This window comes from Hippopotamus amphibius, chromosome 16, assembly GCF_030028045.1.
Source record: "Hippopotamus amphibius kiboko isolate mHipAmp2 chromosome 16, mHipAmp2.hap2, whole genome shotgun sequence".
Classification (NCBI taxonomy): domain Eukaryota; kingdom Metazoa; phylum Chordata; class Mammalia; order Artiodactyla; family Hippopotamidae; genus Hippopotamus; species Hippopotamus amphibius.
The window spans coordinates 46,301,158-46,325,039 of record NC_080201.1 but is presented as its reverse complement, the minus strand read 5'-3'; the positions used below and the strand labels follow the sequence as shown (position 1 = coordinate 46,325,039).

Genomic DNA, 23,882 nt, shown 5'->3' with positions numbered 1-23,882 from the left:
TCATCAATCTGATTCTCAAATAAAAAGTCTTCCCCTTCCCAAGTTCTACCTTTAAATTCCAAGGTGGTTCAGGAGTGATAATATGGTTAAATCCTACCTGATTCTAAAAAACAAACATACAACAAAAACAATCGAGGAACTCTCTAAAGGTCCAATTACCCTACAAATTGTGGAATTACCTTTAGCTCAAGAACGAGTAGATACCAACTATAACCTTTTCTTTCCTAAGAAAGAAGATGGGGCAACCACTCTCTGCTGGCCAGTATATCAAGTTCTGCTGCTTCCCCATCCAAAACATAAGCTCAAATCAACTTGCCCTATGTTACCAGTTCTGGGAGAAAAGGCCATTCATCCTCAAGCAGCCACAGAGGTCTACCCCCTCATGTCAGGAGGCATATATGAAGTACATACGTAACAACATGATGGACATAATCAAAGGAACTATATGAACTGATCTCCAAAATGGGAAGTGGCACCCATTCAGGCCATTTTTAAAATCTTTCCTAATAAAAACAAACTAGGGGACTTCCTAGGTGGCGCAGTGGTAAAGAATCCGTCTGCCAATGCAGGGGACACGGGTTCGAGCCCTGCCCTGGGAAGATTCCACATGCCACAGAGTAACTAAGCCCGTGCACCACAACTACTGAGCCTGTGCTCTAGAGCCCATGCGCCACAACTATTGAGCCCGTGTGCTGCAACCACTGAAGCCCATGCGCCTAGGGCCCATGCTCCACAACAAGAGAAGCCACTACAATGAGGAGCCTGTACACCACAATGAAGAGTAGCCCCCGTTCCCAGCAACTAGAGAAAGCCCGTGTGCAGCAATGAAGACCCAACACAGTCAATAAATAAATAAAATAAATAAATTTATAAAAACAAACAAACTAGGAAGAACTGAAGGCCAGGCTATAGGACCAGACGATATCCTAACCCTCCATTTGTCACTCCAGAGCGCTATAGCTGAATCTAAGTGTGCAAACGATGCAGCTCCTCAGGGACTAACTTAACACACCAGGATTAGGACCATCACTAGACCATTTAAGTATACCTCCTGTTTGCCAAAAAATACAGAATTTACACACTGTCTGAGAAACAAAGAACTTGCTTGCTACGATACTGTGCCGCCTATATACCACCTGTGCTCCATATTCTAGCCAAATACACCATCTCTTTCTGGGATGTGGAGCACATGTTGTGGAACTACAAACAGAAAAGCCAACAGGACCCAGATGGTAAAGAAATCCAGGATATCAGAACAACACACCTCTGCAGTCAGGGTAATTATCTGGCTTTTGGTTTGTTATCACAGTAACACTGTAAAAGGCAAAGGGAACTTGTTTTTTCTTATAAAAAGAAAAATGAACAGCCTGGCACTTACCTTATCTTGTAAGGTGAGAACAGTCACTTTATGGACATTTAGCCGCACAGTCACCTCGGGCTTGCTGGCACATACGTAACAATTAGGGTTGGGAGGATCCAGTGCACAAGGCACAAGGAGCTTCTTTCTTGGGTTTGGTTGTTTATTCAAAAAAATCTTTGGGAAAAAAAAAGCAGAAATCAGAAATCTGAGGTATACTTTTATATACCATACGATGTTCACTTAAATACTCCCTTCCAGATGGCAAAGGATAAAGAAAATCAAGACCTTCTTAAGAGACTGATTTTTCCAATTTCTTTTCAAATTAGCTACCTTGTAAATAAGGCTGAGCTCAATGAAAAGAAATATCCTTGTACTGAATACTCTAGACTATTCTGTAAACTAATTTAGCACGAATAAGGGTCTAACCATACTTGTCTCTGCTATCATTATTAAATCAGTTTGGGGGTGACTTCCTAGTGGTTATTCTTATCAACTTTAAGCCAACTTCTAACAAGAGCAATACACTAATTTCTCTAATTAATGATAATGCTTTCACAGATATATGGAACAAATGAGCTGCCTTTTAACTTTTTTTTTTTTTTTTTTGGCACACGGGCTTAGTTGCTCCGCGGCATGTGGGATCTTCCTGGAGCAGGGATCGAACTCATGTCCTCCGCATTGGCAGGCAGACTCCCAAGCACTGCGCCACCTAGGAAGCCCTGAGCTGCCTTTTAAAAAAAGTTTTCTGATGACTATGATATTAACATTTACATAATTAAAAGAAAAATAATGTATGTCTGGCACTATTACCATTTCCCTAATACCCAGACAAAAAAATAATATGAACCAAGGCAAAAAAAACAAAAATGAAAACAAAACAAACCCCCCTCCCCCCCGCCACAAAACTGCACTAAAGTTACATATGTCAGAACACTGGAAGCTGACACACAAATTCTGATCGTGGAAATACCATGTAGAATTATGGTATCTGCTAAGATGAATTAACTCTAAAGAAGAACCCCTTCAATCTCCTCAAACTTAAAGAAGTAAATCCCTTGACAAGCATTAAGTGCTAGGAAGCGCCCTCCTGAGCTACAATGAATACTAGGCATATATATGTGTACTGTCGGACTGGAAGTAGGGTACAATGGAAGAACAGATTTATTTGATCTTGGGCTTCAACGGGAAGGTAGCTGTGCTAAGAGAAACTGATAGTAATAAAAACAATTGTTAACACTACTAATTCTCAGGCTAACACTATTATTAATCTATCTTGACATTCATTTATAAACGTGAACAAATGAAGCCTAGATATGCGGGTATCATCAGCCCAAGAGAGGAAGAGAGGAAGAGAGGTGAGCAAGCAAAGAAATGAGAAGGATGTTACAGGACAAAGTAGACACTTGCTCAGGCTGCTATCAAAAGGTAGAAATAAAAAAACACAGTTCTTAGAAATTAAAAACATGACTACCAAAAAAAATTTAAATAGAAAACAATCAAGATGGCAGACTGGCCATGTGATTCTGCATTCCCTCACCCTGAAATTTCACGGAAACAATAAAAGGTATTTTAAGAGTGCATTAATAATGGCAGTACCATCACAGACTAGGTTTTTTCTTTTCTTTCTTTTTTTGTTTTAAAGAAATTTCTGAAAGTAAATTGGTCCCTTTATTTCAACATTATAGTAAAAAGGAGAACCTAAACAATACCAAAATATTGGCTCCAATATTTTTAGGAAGTTTTTTTTGAATCCTAAGCTGGTAAGAAAGCAAAGTATCTTTAAGACATGCAAATTCAATACAGAATGAAAGCAGAAATCCAGAGAGAATATCCAAGTGGCTTTAGTCTTAAGAGATAAACCCAGCCCAACCCCTACTAATGTAGGAACTCATGATAGGAGATGCTCACATAAAGCAAGGACCTGGAAGGGAAGGAACATAAAGAAGAGGAGAAAAATATCTTCCCTGCGGAAACAGCAAGAAAAATGCTATCAACCTTGGTGCTTCGTGAAGGGGGGAATATCTTCCTTTAATAATAAGATAGGGCTCGTGCAGATTTGCTGTCTGAATACATATGTGGGCTGAAAAACTAAAGCTGAGAATTTAAAAGTGGTCCCAGGTTGGTAGGACCCCAGACACCCAGATATAAACAAACACAAATCCTCTTTGAAGAAATACACCTTCAATGGGTCCTTAAAGAATTATCACAGATATAGTTTTAACAAATACCAATTGTTTAAAAAAAAAATCATGTATCACACAAGCAAACAAAACACTATGAGAGAAATCTAGCAGATGACAGTAAACTCACCCATAAAGAGTTCAGACATTAACATGATCAAATATAAGTTTAAAATAAAAAAGACTGACAAAAATGACTGAAGAACAGGGGACTATAAAGTAACCAAACAGAATTTTAAGCCAGAGAACTCAGAATTAAAAAACAATCGAGAAAAGTTAATATAAGGACCCACACAATGAATTCGTCCAAGAATTCAGTAAAACCAGAAATGTTAGAAGCAAACTAGCTTCTACTTCCATTTTAGACAAAAATAAGAGAAGCAAATGTTTTCCTTTTTTTTTTCTTTTTTACAATTTCCAGGAAGCTTAAACATGCAACTCACAAGGTAACTTGAACAATTACTTCTCCATTGCTTTAAACCAATTTTATTGTTTTAATTTAAAAATTGCAAATAGAAACACTCACTGTTCTACACTGGTCTATTTTTCCTGATAAAATCTTCAATCCTTCCAATACTATCAACCCAGCAATCACTGCATTAGTTGTAGCGATAGCAGGAATAATGTTCCCTGCCATTGCTGGAAAAAAAAAAAAAAGTTAAGCTGTTAAAAAAAGAAAAAAAACTTAGACTTTTAGATATACAGTTGATGTGCAAAACAACTTACATTTGATATCAAATCTGCTCTTCATGTTCATACTGAAAATATGCATCCTGAGGTTTGCAGCAGAGGTGACAAAGTCCATTGCAGATGGGTCATCCTGCCAATAATTTAAACAATTTAACAAGTCTCCCCACAAATTTACTAATTAGGCTAGTATTGCTTTCTGAACAGCACTTTCACATATTTATAATAAGTCAACTAGAATAAGAGATGGCCTTGAGGGAGAGGCCGGTCTGGATGAGAAGGGGGCAGGGGCTCATCATCAGCTCCTGTGATCCAGGAATGTGGGCTGACCAAGAGCCAGCACGTTCTAGGAATTCACTCCTGCTTAAACAAACGCACTGGAGACTAAGAGTAAAGACCAGCATACCAATTCCATTTACTGATGATGGCAATCTTCCCCTGGGTCCACCAGTCAACAATAAGGTTGTTCGACAAGTACAGAACCCAGGGAAGAAGACACAGGCTTTTCTGAGACAGCTATTTCACTGAAGCCTCAGAAACACCTGGACTACTTACTCCTTTTGGCTTTCCCTCTCCAAATTCCCTTCACATACACCACATTCCTATATTGGTTGTTTCTTTTCAGATATGGCAGGACAATAAATGCTTTCCCTTTACAATTTCCATTCTTCCTAAGCCTATATCCTAGTCTCTCTAATTAGATTTCAGCTAGGTTTCCTGCTTTGAACTGAGAAGAAACTATCCTAGCCCGTAATTCAGAAACACCAAAGTATAAAAGAAAAAGCTGATAGGATGTGGGTTCTTTACATACTTATTTGGCTGGCTGTGTAACCACAGGCAAATAAATAAACCTCCCTGACCCAAAATTCATTAAGCTGTTAAAAAGGGGAAATTACATAAACATCTTGTAAGGTTGTGGTGAGGATTAAGTATGATTATTTAAGAGTACCCAACACAGTGTCCAGCAGGTACTTCCCCAGGCAATTGGCTTATCACACTCACTAGTTACAGATTTTACTCACAGAGGGTGACAATTCACAGTTCCAAGTTTTGTTATTTAGCCCCTGTATACAGAAGAAAACCTCCCAAACCCCAAACCACTATTATAACAATAACAATGAAAAAATTTTTCAAATAGTTACTCCTTATAGCACACAAACCCTAAAGACTAATGTTTACAAGACCCCCCCAAAATCTAAATTTACCAGCTTTATTTCAAATGTCTGATTCAGTGCCAGTTTCAAAATTTGCATACATAAAGTTATCTTAGTTTTCTAAAACTGATCAAACTTTTCTCCTTACTTTAAAACTCATGGCAAACCTTTATCAACATAGGAACATATAAACTTTATCAGATAAATCACTTATAGCCATAGAAAATACTGACAATTAAAAATAAGTAAAATTGACTGATCGAATCTCAAAACCCAACACTTAACTGCAAAATACTATTAAATATTGCTTTAACTTGTAAAAAATAATTACATCTCATTTGTGTACTGAGAAGTCTCTCAGACCTCTAAAAGTTATACTTATTTCAATAGAAAGGCAATTTTATTACTTTCAAGGCCAAATTAGGCCTATGAGCTGTTGTCTCCAAAAGGATATTATGACTTCTATTAACAAATCTCTATTACATAAGAAGTTCTCTTAAGCCTGTTTTCTTAAGTCACAGAAATATTTTACTCCAGTAAAGTCACATTATTTCTCTAGTCAACAGCACGAACACATTATGAGAATCTAAAATGAGGTTTCGTGATGTTTGCCTAAATTCACATACAGAAAATTCATAGTTCAATGTAGTAATCAGAGATAAAAACATCCAAACAAAAATCAACATGTCCTCAAAATCTGGTAGAATATACAATAACCCAAAATTACTAGATTCTGGTAGAGCTCAAGAACTAAAATATACATTTGATATACAAGTAATTGTCACACATTTTCAAAACAAACCTTGTCCCATATGAGCTCAGCTCCATCCCCCTTTTCTGCTAAATGAACTCTTAAAGTCTCAATGCTCTTTGAAAAAAGACGTGCATAGCTCTTTACATCTAGAACCTGCTGGTCTTTCAGACCTAACTGGGGTTCATTTTGTTGATCTGATGCATTGGTTTCTTCTCCTAAAGAAAAAAACATTACAAATTTCACTATTAACATCATTCCTCTACTCTGTTTAACAATTCAATGCCTGACAGTGAGAAAACCAAATAGTATGAAACAAATCCCGTTAAAGTAATTATCACTGTGATACAATTATGTGTACCAAAAAATTGCCAATATTGATATGGAAAAGGTGCAAGACTGTCTCAGAACCTCATAGGATATAACTGGAGGATTCAAGAATATAAATGTAGATAAGATAATAAGCATTATGCCCAGATCATAGTTAGCACTCAATAAATGGAAGCTACTAGAACAATATTTGAACTGGGCCGTAAAGTGACGTATCCATTACTGTAGATAACTGTAGGAAACTGCTCCAAACTGACATCCTAAGTCTCCTGGAATTGTTTAAGTTCCAATATGCTGAACACTGCTGTGCAAAGCAAGTCAAGACACAATGCGCTGAAGGAGAGCAGGGTAAAGAAGTAGTCACTACTACAATAGTTTTTCTTGCACTTAAAGTTATAAACATGTTCCAAAGTTAAAGGAACAACACTATGTCAGGGAAAATATGAAACAACTAAATGTTAACTGATAAGGGACTAGTTAAATAATACTGACTCAAAAGAGCAAGTCAGAGAATATAAATAGTATGGTTTCATTTACATAAAGTGCCATAACTGAGTGTGTCTACGTGCACGGAGTTATCACCAAGACATTCCCTAAAACATTAATAGTAACTATTTCTCTAGGTGATGAGATTTCCAGTGATTTTCCTTCTTCATACTTTTCTGAACTGTTTGAACTTCTTACCATGGGTGTGTACCATTATATACCAAGAAATGACAGAGCTTTTTAAAGACTTTAGGTTAGAGAATTTACAATTTAGGTATCCCAAAGACAAAAATGTATCCTTTACCTTGACTTTGCACTTCAGCCCAATCCAATGGAACTGGAGGTTTCCTTTTCCGCCATAGTTTGTCCATTGTCAACAGATACCTGATATCATCTTTAAAAAGCTAAAATACAAAAAAGGAAAGGAAAAAAGAAGGATAAATTCCATGAACCCTACAGTCCCTATGCTGATAAAATATAACAAAATTTCCCTGCTGATTTATTTTAAACATTACACTATAGTCTGATTTAAAGACACATGTTAAATACCAGTAGATTAATAATTCTCAAATTGGGGAGCTTAAACCTTTGCATAAAAGAAAATTTTACACACAACCCCTGCATTTGAAACAGTTAAAATCAGAGATGCTGAGGAAAGCAGAGTAAGGGAACTCTGAACTGTGCTGACTGACCCTGTCCTCCCAAGTCACCTCCCCTAAATTAGCTCCTTAGATCAGTCGGAAGCACAATCATAGCACATAAGGGACTAAATAAATACACACCAACTCCACAAGAACTGAGCCTAGAAGTTAGCAACATCTCCGAGTTTGTGGGTACATACCAATAAAGCACACACATTTAAGAAGTGCTCAAGAACAGAATTTCTTAACCATCTGCAGTATCTTTGAAACATGCCCCCCCCCCCAATAACTTCAAACACACAAGACAATTCCTGTTTCAAAAATAAAAACATAAACATTATCACATGTAGACAAAGACTATCACATGAATCACATTTCCTATGTGGTAGAACTTCAGATTTTAATAGTTTACCTTTTCCTTAGCTATGTTTTCTATCGTTGACTGATTTATTCCACACATTTGCTGTATGTACCAGGTATGAATTTAGATGTGGCTAAATTAAAAGTCAGAACTATTTCTATCAAAATATACTCAATTCAATAAATATTAAGCATCCTTAATCTTTGGAAAACCAGCCAAATATACAAATTAGACCACAATTTAGTGTGAAAATCACACAGCTCTGAGTACTATAAGTTATTTTGTTCTATCTGAGGACTAGGGACAGATTTGGTAACATTTGAAATGGATACACAGACAAGGAAATGAGGAGTTCTGAATGATTTGGGTAACAAATTTGGCTAGAGACATTGTAGAGAGGACCTTCAGTGCCTGGCTGTAAAGCCTGTAGGGCAATGGGGAATTAGCGTGCTTTTCCACACACTCACTCCATGGCATTCTTCATTCAATTATTAAGTACTAGGAGTCCCTCAGAGTTGTGTACTGAACTATCTTCACACTCCTGTCTCTTTCTATGAACCTATGAATCTCAACCAAATCTCTAGTCCAAACTGCTCAACTTACCTACAGAACCACCTGTCATCTCTCTAATATTCCAGAGGAATCTCAAAATGAATTCTATCACCTTCCCCTCTCCCCCAACCCCTAAACACACATCTGTTTCCCACCCTACCCACCTCAGAGAATGCCACCTCTGTTCACCTGCTGCCCAGCAGGAAAGCAAGTAGTACTATTCTTGGTTCCTCACTTTATACATTCAAAGTCCTGTTGAGTCTACTTTTCCTCCACACTCCACTGGGAATGCAGATGGACTGTTCTTCAGATTACTCTGGCAACGCACAACTCCAGAAGGCACTGTCCCATGTTGGTTACAAGAGGAATACCAGGTCCTACAATAGTGCACTGCATACTCTCTATACCTTATAGTGATCCTATAGACTATCCTTTAACGGATTCCCATTGTCTTGGTATAACAGCCTTATCATGACCTAGAAAGTCCTGCCAGATGTAACCTCAGCTTACCTTTCCAGTCTTTCCACTCTCCCCTTTAATGGGAATTATTTCAGTTCTTCAACCTGAGACTTTCTATACACTGCACTCTCATCCCCACCCTTATTCTTTAAAGTCTTGAGTTGAAATGTCATTTCCTTTGGACAGTCTCTTCTGAACCCTCATACTAGGTCTAATAATAATGTTTAACAATAAGTGGGGTAAGGGACTTCCCTGGTGGTCCAGTGGTAAAGAACCCATCTTGCAATGTGGGTTCAACCCCTGGTCAGGGAACTAAGATCCCACATGTTGCGGAGCAACTAAGCCCATGCGCCACAACTACTGCGCTTGCGCACCTCAACTAGAGAAACCTGCGTGCTGCAAACTACAGAGCCCACACGAACTGAAGCCTGCGTGGCACAACCAGAGAAGAGAAAACCTGCATGCCACAGCTAGAGAGAAGCCCAAGTGCTGCAACGAAGAGCCCGCATGCCTCAAGGAAGACCCCGCGGGCCACAATTAAGACCCAATGCGGAAGAAAGGAAAGAAGGGTTAAGTCTACTTATTATTAGAGGGTTCCAATGCATCAGAACTTAATGTCATAACACTCTGAACTTGAAATTCCTTGTTCAATGTTTGACTTCCCTTCTAGATGCTGAGTTCCCTCCCCAAAAAGAATAGGGACCCTATTTTCTATCTATTTCACCACTAAATCTTCTGTACTTAAAGTGGTGCCTGGCACACAACAGATGCTTAAAATTACCTGTTGAACAACGGATTGGAGATGTTTTTCGGATTCTTCTGGCATTGAACTGTTGCTCAGGTTGGAATGGAAATAGGTATATGGATACTGATTTAGAAAATGCTATCCATATCAGAGTTAAATGCATTTGATTTTAAGTATAATCAAAATAAAAACCATTTTCTAAGGAAAAGGTTGTAGTGAGGAAATAAATTCAGTAGATTTAAGAGAGTCAACCTGTGATGTTTACTGCCACTAAGGAAAGATGAAATAGAAGCTGGAGGGAGCAGTAGGCCATTTGCTTAGGACAACAGGACCTGTGCACGTCAGGAAGCAGACAGAAGGAGCAAGGAGAGATTCAAGATGTAGGGCAGAGAGAAAATATTATTTGAAGAAAAAGCTACAAGAAGGAAAAATAGCAGGTGGAAGCGTTAGCCTTTACTCAAAGGAATTTCTCTCAAACAGAAGGGAAAAGAATAAGGAGCTACCGTAAAACACAGGGAACTCTACTCAAGTCTCTGTAATGACCGATAGCAGAAAAGAATCTTTAAAAAGTGGATATATGTATACGTTTAACTCACTCACTTTGCTGCACACCTGAAACTAACACAACATCGTAAAGCAACTGTATTCCAATTTTAAAAATATAAAAAAAAAAAAGAAGAAGAAGGGAGAAGAGAAAGAGTTTGCAGTGAAGTGAGACTTACTCTTATCAGGTAAATTATATCCAATGGCTTCAAACCTGTTAATACATCCTTAAGGTCATCTGCTCAGTGAGGGTGGCAAGAGTACATCAGACAGTTTAAAATGAGTTGAGAAACCTTCAGGTGCCCATTATGATAAACTTGCTAGGCAATGAAGGTAAGAGAAATAAAATGACTTAAAACACAGATCTGAGGGGCAAGCTGAGCCATAATTAGGTGGACCTAATTAAAGCAATCTTAACAGATTCGTCTAAAAATATTGAGCAAACAATATAGGAAATGAAGAGGGATTCAGCCAAGAACAGAGGCTTAGGGATTCAAGAGCAATTTAGAACATGTCAATCAAACTGCCAATAGAAGATGGGAGCAGCAAAGGGACGTAAGACAAGAAAACAGCAGGAACCAAAGGTCAGTTACATAAAGAAAACTAAGAAGTTCAGTGAAAGTGAGGGAAGGAAAGACAACCAAAAGAGAATAAAGCAAGCCTCTGTTATTTTACTGTCTATAAAGATGCTCTACTGATTTACTATTGATGTTAAAATTTCAAACCTGTTTATCCCAACCATATCAATGAATTCACTAAGACAGCAGTAGGCATAAAAAGAAGTGTAATTCAATCATGTACCAGTTTAAAACAGAATAACAAAAATCTATCCACAATTACAAAAAAAGAAAAAGTAAACCTAACCTTGGTAAAAAGTTTAACTGGATCATATCCAGTTGATTTAGCCCATTCCTTGGTGGAAATACGTTTAATGTCACCATCTTCATTAGATGCTCTGGCTCTGGCTTCAGCTTCCATTGGTTCCCCTACAAAACAAACACTATTTTATTTTCAACTGGGAAAAAAAGAGTCACTCATGGAGGTCACCAACATGTGACACTTTCTGAGTTCAAGGAGAAAGAATTATAACATGCTCATCACCATCCTTTCCTACTTCAGTTTCTGAAGGCCACATGTGGAGCAGTGCCAAGTACAGACCTATAATCAGATCTGGCAGCAACCCCCGGCTCTATTCACTAGATCTGTGAAATTTCCCTGCACTGTGTTTCCTCAGAAGTAAAATGGCAGTATCCGTTTTTTAAAACATTGTCTTAAAGATGAAATAATACATCTTAAGCACATAATATATTATCTAGCACATAACAGCAATTATTTCCCCCCTTAAGCTATCAATATTAAGTCAGCAAAATAAAGGTAATGTTCACCAATAAGAAAATTGATCCCAACTAGTTTACTCACAGGAAGCTTCAGGGTCAGCTCTGTCAGGAGATACTTCTTGATCAGCATCTTCTTCCCCAAACAACTGGCTATAATTTAAGAGTGGTAAATATTTATCTACAACAACATACTCTGAACAAATGTTAAATTTTCCTACCTTCCTCAAAAACAACTAATTTAGTTATCTCAAATCTTTAGTAGGGATGAAAAATAAACAGTTGATAAATTATACTCCATAAACCTAAACGTATTAAAGCAATGTGTTTAAAACAGCTTGCATCATCATTTGAACCACAACACACAGGCAAGGCTAAATTTTAGTAGACCTAGATTCATTTCTGTCAGCTAGGCTCTGCAAATTCCTATGTTAAAATCTCTGATCAAGGGACAGGTGAGCAGCTTTACATTCCAACATGGACAACATTCCACTGCCAGAATAATATTTGTGAAGTATACCTGCACCCAGTTGTTAAAAAAAACACTGACACACCTATTATGTGTGAGGCAGTGCCCTAGGTGCAGGAAACTCAGCAGTGAAGACATTTTTTTTAATAGTAGTATGTATCTTTACCACTTAAGAGTCTTACGCAATAACAGATAAGTATGAAGCTGAAATTCTCTTTTGTTAAACAAGTTATCCTAACAACTGTTTAATAACTTTCCAACCTTTCCTCAAGCACATGACTTATAATAAAGCTCTCTTAAAAAGATATCTTTTTTTTTTTTTTTGCCACGCAGCATGCGGAACTTCCCACACCAGGGATCGAACTGGTGCCCCCTGCACTGGAAGTACGGAGTCTTAACCACTGGACCACCAGGGAAGTCCAATAATAAAGCTATCTTAAAGAAATCCTTTGTATAGTTAAAATCTCAAAGATCCCGATACACTTTACAAGAAAATGGCCATTTGTTTCCCATGCTGGCTGTGCCCCAAAATATACCCCCACAATGGCATGTAAGAGTTCCTATCGATTTACTTCCTCTCCAGACTTAATGTTTTGCCCAACTACCAAGCATGAATAGTGTGTCACTGTGGCTTTATTCTTGATTTTGTAAGTTAATCATAAAGTTAAACATTATCTTCATTTGCTTATTGCCTATTTGGGATTCTCTTTAAGTGGAAAAAATGTCTGTTAGTATTATTTTGTCAGGTTGTCTTTTCCTTATTCATTACAGGAATATATTTCAGATCACATTTTTAGTTGCTTACATGCTGCAGCCATTTCATCCCATATAATAGCTTATTATTTATACATCATTTAATGTCTCTTGATGACAAGATACTAAATTTGAATGTATCAATCCTTTCTTTTATAATCAGTACTTTTGTATCTTGAAAAATTGTTCCTTAACACCGAAGATAAAGATTTTCTCCTATATTAGAACAATTTAAAGTTTTGCCTTTCACATCTGAATAATTCATCCACTTGGACTTAATTTCTATATATTGTTAATTTACACATATTGTTTGAAGTAGAGAATACAATTTTTTTCCACACTGGTAATGAACTGCCTTCCCTTTTATTCAGTCCCTTCTTTCATCTGGGATCTACTATGCAACCTCAGTTACGGCCTGTTTTTCTATCCCTGCACCAGCAACTCACTAAATTATTTCTAGCTTATATTAAATCTTGACATCTGTTAGAGCAAGTTACCTCAACTTACTCTTCTTTAGGAATGTTTTGGTTCCACTTAGGCCTTATTCTTCCATATAAATTTTAGAATCAACTGAACAAGTTCCAATAAAATCCCCAATGAGATTTAAATTAGAATTGCATTGAATCATATTAATATTTTATATCTACAAATTGGTATAATTGTATTTTTTGCTCTGTCAGCTAAGAGGGCCTAAAAGAAATGGCACCCCAGAACTACACCTAACCACCTGTATCTTGGTTCCCAAATATCATTCTTCAATTAAAGGAACCAGGGATCCTTGAAGAAATGTCTAATTCTAGGGCTGAAGCAGGAAATATACAAGATGAGCCTGGAGCATCTTGTAATACCAGAAAGTAAGGAATTGCTCCAAAAAAACCCCATACATTGATGGCAGTTATCAAAGAGCACAAAGCCAACTGAAGAGCTCCCCGTGGCCAAAGCTGGAACAATTTGAGCAATAAAATAAAGCAGTATTAGATTATAACCCAAACTATACTCAATATCAATGAGTCCACACTGATACAACGGTGAGACAGGACAATACAGAAAAGGGAGGAGGGAATAACGTCACAGTGGAGAAAACAGACAAACGCTACCGTAAGTGATCAAGGCCTACATTAATAGTCAAATCATGTTGCGAATATGTACCCTTCATATGATATGATGAAAATGGCACTTTACCTCTGTGGTCTTCCTCCCAACAACCCATAACCACAGTATTATCATGAGAAAAACATCAGACAAATTCCAACAGTGGGGCATCCTAAAAAAATACCTGACCAGTACTCTGCAAAACTAACAAGGTCATCAAAAACAACGAATGTCTGAGAAATTGTCACAGACCCCTTACGGGGGGCCTAAAAACATGATAACAACTATAATGGGGTACCCTGGAACAGAAAAAAGACATTGGGAAAAAAATAAGGAGACTTAAATAAACTATGGACTTCAGTTAGTAAATAATATATCAATATTGGTTCATTAATTGTTACATTATTTATCATACAGAGGAAACTGGGTGTGGGAACTCTATGCTGTCTTCCCAATTGTTTTGTAAATATGAAACTGTTCTAAAAAGTCTGTTAAGGAAAAAAAAATTTGCCAAATAAAGAAAGCTTGCAAGTGTATTTCTTGTGAAACTTTGTCATTTTCTGAGTGAATATATTATAACTTCATCAAAAAAATAAAGAAAATTAATGTTTGCTGTAGATTTCTAGATCTCTTATTAGGTTGATAAAGTGTTCTTCCTAGTTTACTAAGAATTTTTGTCATGAAAAGGTGTTTGCTAAATTTTATCAAATGCTTTCCTACATCTATGAAGCTTATATAGTTTCTCTTTAAATTCTTTATGAAGTAAATGAGATTTAAAGATTTTTCTAATGTTAAAACACACTTGCATTCCTGGAATAAATACAACTTGGTCATGCTATACTTTTTGTTTTATACCATTCTAGATTTGTATGCTACTGTTTTGTATAGGATTTTTTCATTCCATACTTATGAATGAGCATGTCTTGCAATTTTCCTTTTATCTCATAATGGACTTAACTGTTTTTTTTTTAAATAATGTATGTATGTATGTATGTATGTATGTATGTATGTGTGTATACATGTATTTCTGCATGCATGCATGCTGTGCCTGGCCTTAGTTGTGGCGTACATGCGGGATCTAGTTCCCTGAGCAGGAATCGAACCCAGGCCCCCTGCTTTGCTTTGGGAGCGCAGTCTTACCCACTGGACCACCAGAGAAGTACCAGGCCTTAACTGGTTTTGCTATCAGAGATAGGATATCCCCCCAAAATTGAACTATTCAATTTTTTTAAAAATTTCTCTGAGACTTTAAGATTAGAATAATATATTCCTTGCAAGTTTAGTGGAAATCACCTGTAAATTCACATAAGTTTGGTGCATTAGTCAGAGGAATTTAAACCACTGATTAAATTTCCCTAGGGTACAGTACTACTGGAGCTTTTTATTTCTTTTTGAGTCAGTTTTGTAAGTTTTTTAAATGAATTTATCCAATCATTAAGTTTTTTAAATGTACTGGCATAATCTTTTATTATCATCCCTTTTTTCCTTATTATTATTCTAATCTGTGTTGAGATTATATTCCCCATGTAGTTATCTATCCCCCCTCCTTTTTATGATCAAACTTGCCAATTTATTTTTTGCTCTTGCCTCAATTATATCGTTCCTTCTAATTTTTTTGACTTTATGTTCTTCTTTTACTGACACAAGGTGGATCCTCTACTCATTAATGTTCACCTCTCTTCACATGTGTAAGCCTGTAACTTTTCTTACAACACATTCAATGTATCCTCTAAGTTTCACATGTAGTATTTTCAGTATTATTACAAAATACTTTCAACTTCCATTATTTCTTTTTTAACCAATGAGTTCCTCCTAAGTATGTTTTAGTACTTCCAAATACACAGATTTCTATTCATTTAGTTACATGCCTGTCTCCAGTCAGACTAAGCTTCATTATCATAAGTACAATTTCTCGAAGGTATTTAAATAAAAATGACCCCACTGTCCATCATCAGTACTAAAAATACACCCAGAAATTTATATACTCTTACTTGAACAAATATTTTGCCCAAACGATGCAATGAATAGGTTCTGAAGGTGTGTTACGAATTGTACAGCCAGGAAAAGTTCTCTGGGTTGGTTTGGGATGACATTCGTAACACTCAGTCACACCCTGCAAAGTCAGGATATGAGAAAAACATTTATCTCATTATGGTGGTTTCTCAATATTGTAATATAACCATAAACATTTCATTCCTTCATCTACATTCCAACTGTCAGGAAATTTTAAAATATCAGTGACTCCAAAATCCTTACTTTACAGGTAAGAACTATAACATAAAAGCTAAGTGAACCTACCACAGTCACAGCTAAGGCTAAGCCAGGACGCCTCTGATTCCTGGCCCAGTGAGCAGAAAACACAAGTTTACCCTGACCACACTAAACAGACAGGTAAACTACTAGAAAGAAAAATAACAGCTTCCCAACCAATTATCTCTCAAAGTTGTGAAACTCAGTTATTTGAATAGTATTTAAAAAGTTACACTGTAAGGAATCCTTGAAAGAAGTCTACAACACCTGCACCTGAAATAATTTTCCAAAACTTGCAATGAATATTCTTAATCTTGGCAATTCTCAATCTCAGTCTTAATACATACTAGTGTCTCAGGATCATGGTAATGAGCAATGTCTTTCTAACAATGGTTAAAGACCCCAAACCTGCAAATAATGTTTTAATATAAATTGCAGCAGGTCGAGGATTTTCTCCATAATGCCATTTCCGGTGTCCTTCTAATCTGCTTTCTTGGGGACAGCCATATGACAAGCAGTCATCCCTCATAAACTGATATTCACAAGTCTTTGTAGAATTATATGAATTAAGCTTCCAAAGACTAATATTAAACAGCAAAAACAACTGAAGCAGAGCCACAATTTTCAATATGGAAAAACTGCCAAGAGCAGAAAAAAATACCAAGTTTCAAGTAGAGCGTGTAATTCCTTTTAGTTTCAAAACCTGCAAAATGATTCTTCAAATATATCTACGTTTAATTTCTTAAAAGAATTAAAAGATTTGAGCAAAAAAAAAAAAAACTTAAGAGCAGCAAATGAGTAACAATGCTGAGATTGTACAAAACTGGGTTATGAGCACACAGGTATTTATCCTTATTCTCCAGTTTTATCTAAATATTTGAAATATCAATACTTTACAAATGCACCAAATTTTCTTTCAAAGTGCCCTTCAGACCTTTTAAATCCAGACTTCAGACAAAAAGTAACTTTTTTGAAGGCTGGTTTACCATGTATCAACTACAACATGACATGTAGTCTCATGGCTACTAAGAATTTAAAAGGGCAAGTTTATTATGCTTGCCAGCCTAAGGATTTAAATATATAAACTACATGAAACAAAGCAGCACAGAGCTAAAAGATCTTTGCCTATACTCTTTTTGGTACCTTTACTGTAACTTAAGTTTTATAGGAGCACAAAAAAATCCTTATATCCTGGATGCCGACAACCTCATGTCATATGTACCCAGTCTACTTCTTCCCTCCTTAAGGTCCCCAATAAATATCTGGGAAGCAAAAACTAAACTAAAACAAAACAAAACAACATACTTTACCTTTCTGATAGTGGTTACTTGCCCAAGATAACCAGCAGTTCCACTCTCAATAAGAGGGACATCAGCTGCTAGACACATTCTATTAACATGGTTGCGGGCAGCTGGAAGAAAAATACTAGTTAACAGGAGTTTATGGGGAAAAAAAGAAAGGGGGGGAAAGGGAGGGAGGGGAGTAGAGAGAGAGAGAAAGAAAGAGAGAGAGGGAGGGAAGGAGGGAGGAAGGAATTACCTAGTTACCTTTAATTAAGATGAAATTAACCCAAACCATTTTTTATTGTTTTTATTTCATGTACAATTTTCTTATAGCTATGACCAGAGTACTACAACTGTTACAGACATTTAAGAGATATTCAACAGCAAAATTCAAACATAAGAAATTTATATCACAAACTTACTGTAGGAGAAGCACCCCTATATATTATTTTTTAATTCCAAAGCGCCATCTTCCTCTTCTATTGCTGTGCCTACTTCTATTAAACATGGCTAAAACATTGTTTCAATGTTTTCCAAGCCCTTAACTTGCTCTTATTCTAATAAAATTATCAGGTAATATATGGAAATGAATGGAGAATGTGGAGTATCAACTTGTAACTATTTCTTTCTTTTCTTTTTTTCCTGCCACCTGGCATGCCGGATGTTAGTCCCCCAACCAGGGATCAAACCCACAGCCCCTGTAGTGAAAGCTTGGAGTTTCAACCACTGCACCACCAAGGAAGTGCCAACTTGGAACTATTAAGGCAGTTTAAGGTTAGGAGAAAAAAGATGAGTCTGGTTACAAGAGTTATCCTCTTTCTCACGCTACTCTGTATGTTTTGGTTTGTTTTTTGATATTTCTGGCCCCAAGTTGTTACAAAATCACTTAGCAGATGTATTTTTACATGTGGAAGTAATTAGAGGAAAAAGTACTATTAAGTATTTTCACCCCACATTCCAGACACACAGATTTGTTAACAGTAACTATACAATACTTGATTATATGAAATATCACCAACTTGTGAAAAGTTCAAATGGTCCAAAATGTATACATGTAATAGGATCCAGGCTGATACATCACAGCACCAGATACACCTAAAATAATACAAGAGCCATGACTTCTATGCTAACTTTGGCATCCTGTTGCCTTACTCTCAAAAGGGTGGTTTTCAGCCCTAACTGCCCTTTAGATCATCTGGGGAACTGTGAAAAAATATAAGCTTTAGGTCCCATTTACAGAGCTTGATTTAACTTGTGTTAGGTGAAATCTGGGCATATTTTTTAGAATTCCCCATAAATGAAGGAAGTCATACTGTGTTTAAGTGCTGGGATAATCTGAAACAAATACGCGTGCACGCAACCTATGCAGTCGTCCTCTTTAATGATTTTAACTTCCCCTATATTCACACTAGTTCTAGTTAAAACTACAATCGATTGGCAAGCTTTAAACCTGATCTTACGTCCCTTTTGGTCTTTTAAGTTCTAACTCATAAGGAAATATTTTAATTAACACTAACTGTGTAAACAACCTTGTTATGGAGGAAGGGAAATACTTAGAATTAAAAGTATTAAAATAATCTCACCTCTGTTATCTAAAGCATTCATAACCAATATAAATTGTCGAAAAAATTCCACATTATAGTCAGGGCTACAAAGTAAAACAACAACAAAAAAAAGTCACCAAAACAACCGGCCTTACACATGAGCTTCACAGTATAACACAGGGTCCTAAAAAGCACATTAAAGTAATAACAGTACAAAAATAACTGATACTAGATGTCTCTACCGTATAGTTAGGTTTGACTTTTTCCCAAACACCATAAACAGATTTAAACTACACATCCTTTTTGGCCAGCTACCTCGGGCACAGAGCAGAATCTCAAGCTGGCATGACTTCACGAGTCCCACCAGGCCTTCTTGGGGCAGCAAGTGCCTGGGAACATGCAAAGAATACATTCCCAGGATCTGCTTGGCCTGTGGCTTCATCTCACATGGTCAGGATCAGGCAGGGTTCAGGCCCCTAGGGTCCCTGCTTTTAGCAGCACTGGGAAAGCAACACAGGGTAAGGAGACTGTAGAGCTATAGGCAAGCTTGTAGAGCAAACAACCAGGGAATGAAAACGGAGCTGGAGACACAAATTCCCTGAGAAAGCATAAGACTTTCTCTAATTCCAGTCCTCACACGAGAACTCATTTTTTAAAATCACTTACTTGTGAGCTGAACAGCTACAGATAAAGAATACTTTACATGCAGGGCTCCTGTGCCCCACCACCTTCAAAATTATACATCTACTCTATCGTCACTGAGATCAGAGTATATTTATGTACCATCAAAACTACTGCCCCATCACAATTCCCAGTGCTATCTTACAGAATTCACAATCCTACTAAACAAATTATTTTGAGAGGGAACCTTTGAAACTGAAAAAGGCCACAGCTGAAATTGATCAGAATGAGAGCAATATACTTAGAAAAGTCTGAATCATCACGTATATTGATTTCTCAGTTTAGAATATCTTTTTATTTAAACCAAGAATATAAGGTCCTTTTAAGTTTCCAAGTACCTTATTTATTGAAAGTATTAAAGTAACTCACCTCTTATCTAAACCATTCAAGTTTTTTATATATATATAATATATATACACACACAAATATATGAACTGTTAAAAGAATGACACTTATGTGGGTATAACCTACATTTTAATTATTCTAGAAAAATCATTTTTAAACAAACAGAATGACCCTGAGTTCTTATATTTAGCTAATAAAAGTATCTTATACTTTAAAGGTTTAATTAAAAATTCACAACAAACAATTTTGCAACATAATAATTAGAGCATACTTCATGATGCTGTCATGGTAGGCTATGATATTAGCTTTCGGGTAAAACTGCAGTACGCTTTCTTTGGCAACCTGGAAAAAAAACAACACTAAATTACTAATTTACTACATTACTACAACATTTCTATCTATATTTGAAATCTATATGTAGCAGAGATAGTTATTTCAGCTACTTCTATACACTTGTACACAAATGGCAGGCTTCAGCAAAAATATCAAATGCAGCAACCAAGTGTATTCATCCATTCAACAAATATTTACTAAGAATCTTCCATATATCAGAATCTGTATAAGGCACCTGGTAAGCAAAAGTGACATTAATCAAATAACCAATCAGATAAATTTAACTACAAACTACGATAAATGATACACAGAAAAAGTATAGGTTGTAATGAGAGGAAGATCTGATTTAGTCTAAGAGATTTAGGAAAGCATCCCTAGAGAAAATCTGAAAAATGAAAAGAAGAGTGAAAGTTTGCCCAACAGGGAAAAGATGTTTTACAACCTTGAATCAAGATGGAACATTCAAGGAGCTAAAGAAAGGTCAGGATGGCTAGAACCTCAGGAAAGGCTTATTCTGAAGGGAACAACTGCATAAGCTGTAGCTTATCTTGCCCCCAGACACAGGACCAGCCAAGCTCTAGGAAATGCAGGAACACAAGGCTCATTCTAAGTAAATGATGCAGAAATTTAAGTAAGAAGGGGACACCATTTACAGGCTTAGTTAGAGCACTTTTACTTCCTCTGCAGATAAAGAAGAAGGGCACAGTCTTCGGTCCTTTTCTAGACAGATCTTTTTTTCTTCATAATCCCTCAGCTAAAAAGAGACGGCTTCCCCCATATTCTCCCTCCTACTAGTGAGTCCAAATTAATCTAACACCACAAATAGAAGATCCACCAAAGGGCAGAAATATAAAGAAACAGACAAATAGAAACCATATGAGAAATACAAAGTTACCTGGGCCTTTGATCTTCCAACATGTTTCTTTTGAAACAAAAACTGCCTGTTGAGGTTGCTGACATCAATAGTATCCAGATCAATCTATAAATGCATAAACCCCAGGTAAATCACAAAGTTCCTGGTATGTGTGAGCTGTAAGGATCACTATCCTCAGCATCCATAACCCATAACTTTTGATATCTGCCACATTAGTGGGGAAAATGTTTTTTGACCAATACACCAAAGTTGTTAATTGATAAAAATTTAACGCATGTTAAAAAAAACCAAGAGATTTAATTTCAGAGACAATTTCCTCAAAAATATTTTCGAAAGGATGCTTTTTTGGTTCGTTTGTTTAATCAGACTGGTAAATACGTTAGGAGATTCCTTAGATGGCATAAATGATGCTGAAACTGCATTATACTTCCATTATTTCTCTATCAATCTAATCAATTATTCTTTCAAATCCAACATAATAGATTTAACTGTGCCCTGTTCTCTTACTTAAATAACTTCCACACAAAGTTAGAAGTCTAACGTTTTAAGTCTTATATAATTGCTGGTTAAAAGTAAATATAAGGGAAGAAATAATAATAACTAAATCCATTTTCATTCCATTTCAGTAAATTTAATATGAAGAGTAATCAAATGTTCTAACCGTGAAACACCCGAATGCTTTTGGTTACAATTTGTGAAAATCACCAAAACATATAATCACCTAACATTTCTAATTTGTGCTTTCTGAATTTACTACAAAAATTAAACCAGATAAAAAAGGTTCAGCATTTATATTTTAGGTGCCCCAATTCACTGTCTTGCCTATTACAAAATGATCCTTTTAAAGAAATATCACTAATTATTAGCTATGCCGCATTCATATTTGGGATTTGTGACACAGAATTGAATGGAAAGACTAATAACCCTCTAAAAACCAAAGGAAAATGCGTAAATGCTTCCCCCCCCCCCCCACCCCAGTCATTCATATACTAGTTCAGCCGGCCACCTCTACCTCTGTTTTTTTCAATTCTATGTTTCCACTACACCTTAAGACGCTACAAACTCACATCCAAATTTCAGGTTACAACTCCGACCTCTATAAAGTTTACATTAACAGAAATAACCTGATTCGAAATTACAGTGGTTTGCCGTCACTGCACACCAATGCGAAAGTTAAAATCCTAACCAATACCTTTAAGGAAATAATCTATGGTTTTAACAATGACTGTCACGCAGGTTGTACGCAGGAGAAGCGCGAGCCCCAAAGGAGTCCTACCAGTTGCTTGGCGACCCAAAGTGAAGTTACTAAACCCCACTGTACCTCACTTCTCCTCTTATCTGTTAAAAATAAAACGGGTTGGAAACGGCGTTTCCAAGCCTACGACGCGAGTGAAGACGAAAAGCATTAAGGCGAGGAAACCGCGCAGGACAGCGCCGGGCTCGGGGCAAGCGCTCCGTGGGTGCTGGTTATCACCGCCACACTCTGCTCCGGGTAGTATCTGAGTTAAGGGGGCCCTCCGAACTGAACACTCACAACATCCCTAAGGGACCTGGGACAATCCTCTCCAGCCTCCCGTTAAAGCTGGGGAGCTGCTCTGAAGCGAAGCCACGAGGACTCCTCCACACCCCAGAGCCGCCACAAACTGGCGCTGCCTGGGAGGCGGGGGACGGCCCGTCGCGGGACGCCCGGAAGACCCGGGCCCTCGGCCGCCTCGGCGTGCGGAGCGGGCCCGGCGTGCAACGAGGCCCGCCCCGTCGCCGCCAAAGCGCTCCCTCCAAGCGGGGGGCCGCGACCCCGGGGGCCTCTCGGTCCGCCCCCACACCCCCCAGCTCCGGTCCGGACCTCCGGGTCCCGAGCCCCCAGCCCCGGCTCCACGGCCCGCCATTCAGCCCGCGCGCAAGCCTGGCCCTCACCAGGTCGATGTGGGAGAAGCCGGTGAGCACGAGGTTTTTGAGGAGCTCGCAGCCGATGCCGCCTGCGCCCACCACCAGGACCCGGCCCCCGGCCACGGCCTCGGCCAGCTCCCGGGGTAGCCCCCGCGACAGTGCCATGGCGGGACGACCACGAGCCGCGGCGCAGGCGGAGGCGGGAGAACGGAGCCGCGGCCGGAAGCGGGTGGGGGAGGGGCGGCCCAGCTTCCGCTCCTGCGCACTGTCGCCGCCTGACGGCGCTAAGTGGGCGGGGCCCGGGGACCCGGCCAGTAGTTCCGGAGGCCCGGGCCGGGCTGGTCTCGTAAGTAAAAGACTTCACACCTGCCGTTGTACTCCTGCCTGGTGGTGTTTCCCACCGACGCACGTAGTCCCGCTCTCCGGCTTAAAAAGCCTAAGGAGCGTCTTTTGGCCTGGGATTCGGACTCCCGGCCAAGACTTCCAACAGGTTAGAAAACAGATGTCCCTCTATGTAAACAGCTCTTACATATTAGCAAGAAAATAAATGTCACCCAAATAAAAAACACAGGCAAAGGATGTGAACGAGCATTCACAAAGACAATGGGCAATATGATCAATATTGAAATTTCATCAAAGACCATGCAGAATAGTATTCAAACTCTTTTCACCTATTAAACAGGCAAAAAGAAACATTATAACACTCTGTTGTTAAGCATTCTCATGCACTGCAGGTAAGGATACTAAAGCAAAGCTTTCTAGAGAGTAATGTGGCGATATGATTGCAA

General features: G+C 37.9%; 1 protein-coding gene across 1 annotated transcript in view; it reads right to left on the bottom strand.

Moving 5' to 3' along the window:
* The window catches only part of UBA2 (ubiquitin like modifier activating enzyme 2), a 30,766-nt gene extending 7,440 nt beyond the window's left edge, over window positions 1-23,326 (bottom strand). The window contains exons 1-13 of the mRNA XM_057711370.1: window positions 23,122-23,326; window positions 21,229-21,312; window positions 20,272-20,342; window positions 19,014-19,078; window positions 17,458-17,558; window positions 15,889-16,010; window positions 11,669-11,736; window positions 11,114-11,235; window positions 7,253-7,352; window positions 6,184-6,350; window positions 4,267-4,360; window positions 4,067-4,179; window positions 1,379-1,534 (exon numbers count right to left, since the gene is read on the bottom strand). Of these exons, the coding sequence (XP_057567353.1) occupies window positions 1,379-1,534; window positions 4,067-4,179; window positions 4,267-4,360; window positions 6,184-6,350; window positions 7,253-7,352; window positions 11,114-11,235; window positions 11,669-11,736; window positions 15,889-16,010; window positions 17,458-17,558; window positions 19,014-19,078; window positions 20,272-20,342; window positions 21,229-21,312; window positions 23,122-23,259 (1,401 nt within the window). The 5' untranslated portion in view covers window positions 23,260-23,326. The remainder of the gene's footprint in view (window positions 1-1,378; window positions 1,535-4,066; window positions 4,180-4,266; window positions 4,361-6,183; window positions 6,351-7,252; window positions 7,353-11,113; window positions 11,236-11,668; window positions 11,737-15,888; window positions 16,011-17,457; window positions 17,559-19,013; window positions 19,079-20,271; window positions 20,343-21,228; window positions 21,313-23,121) is intronic.
* Between the last annotated feature and the right edge of the window lie 556 nt (window positions 23,327-23,882).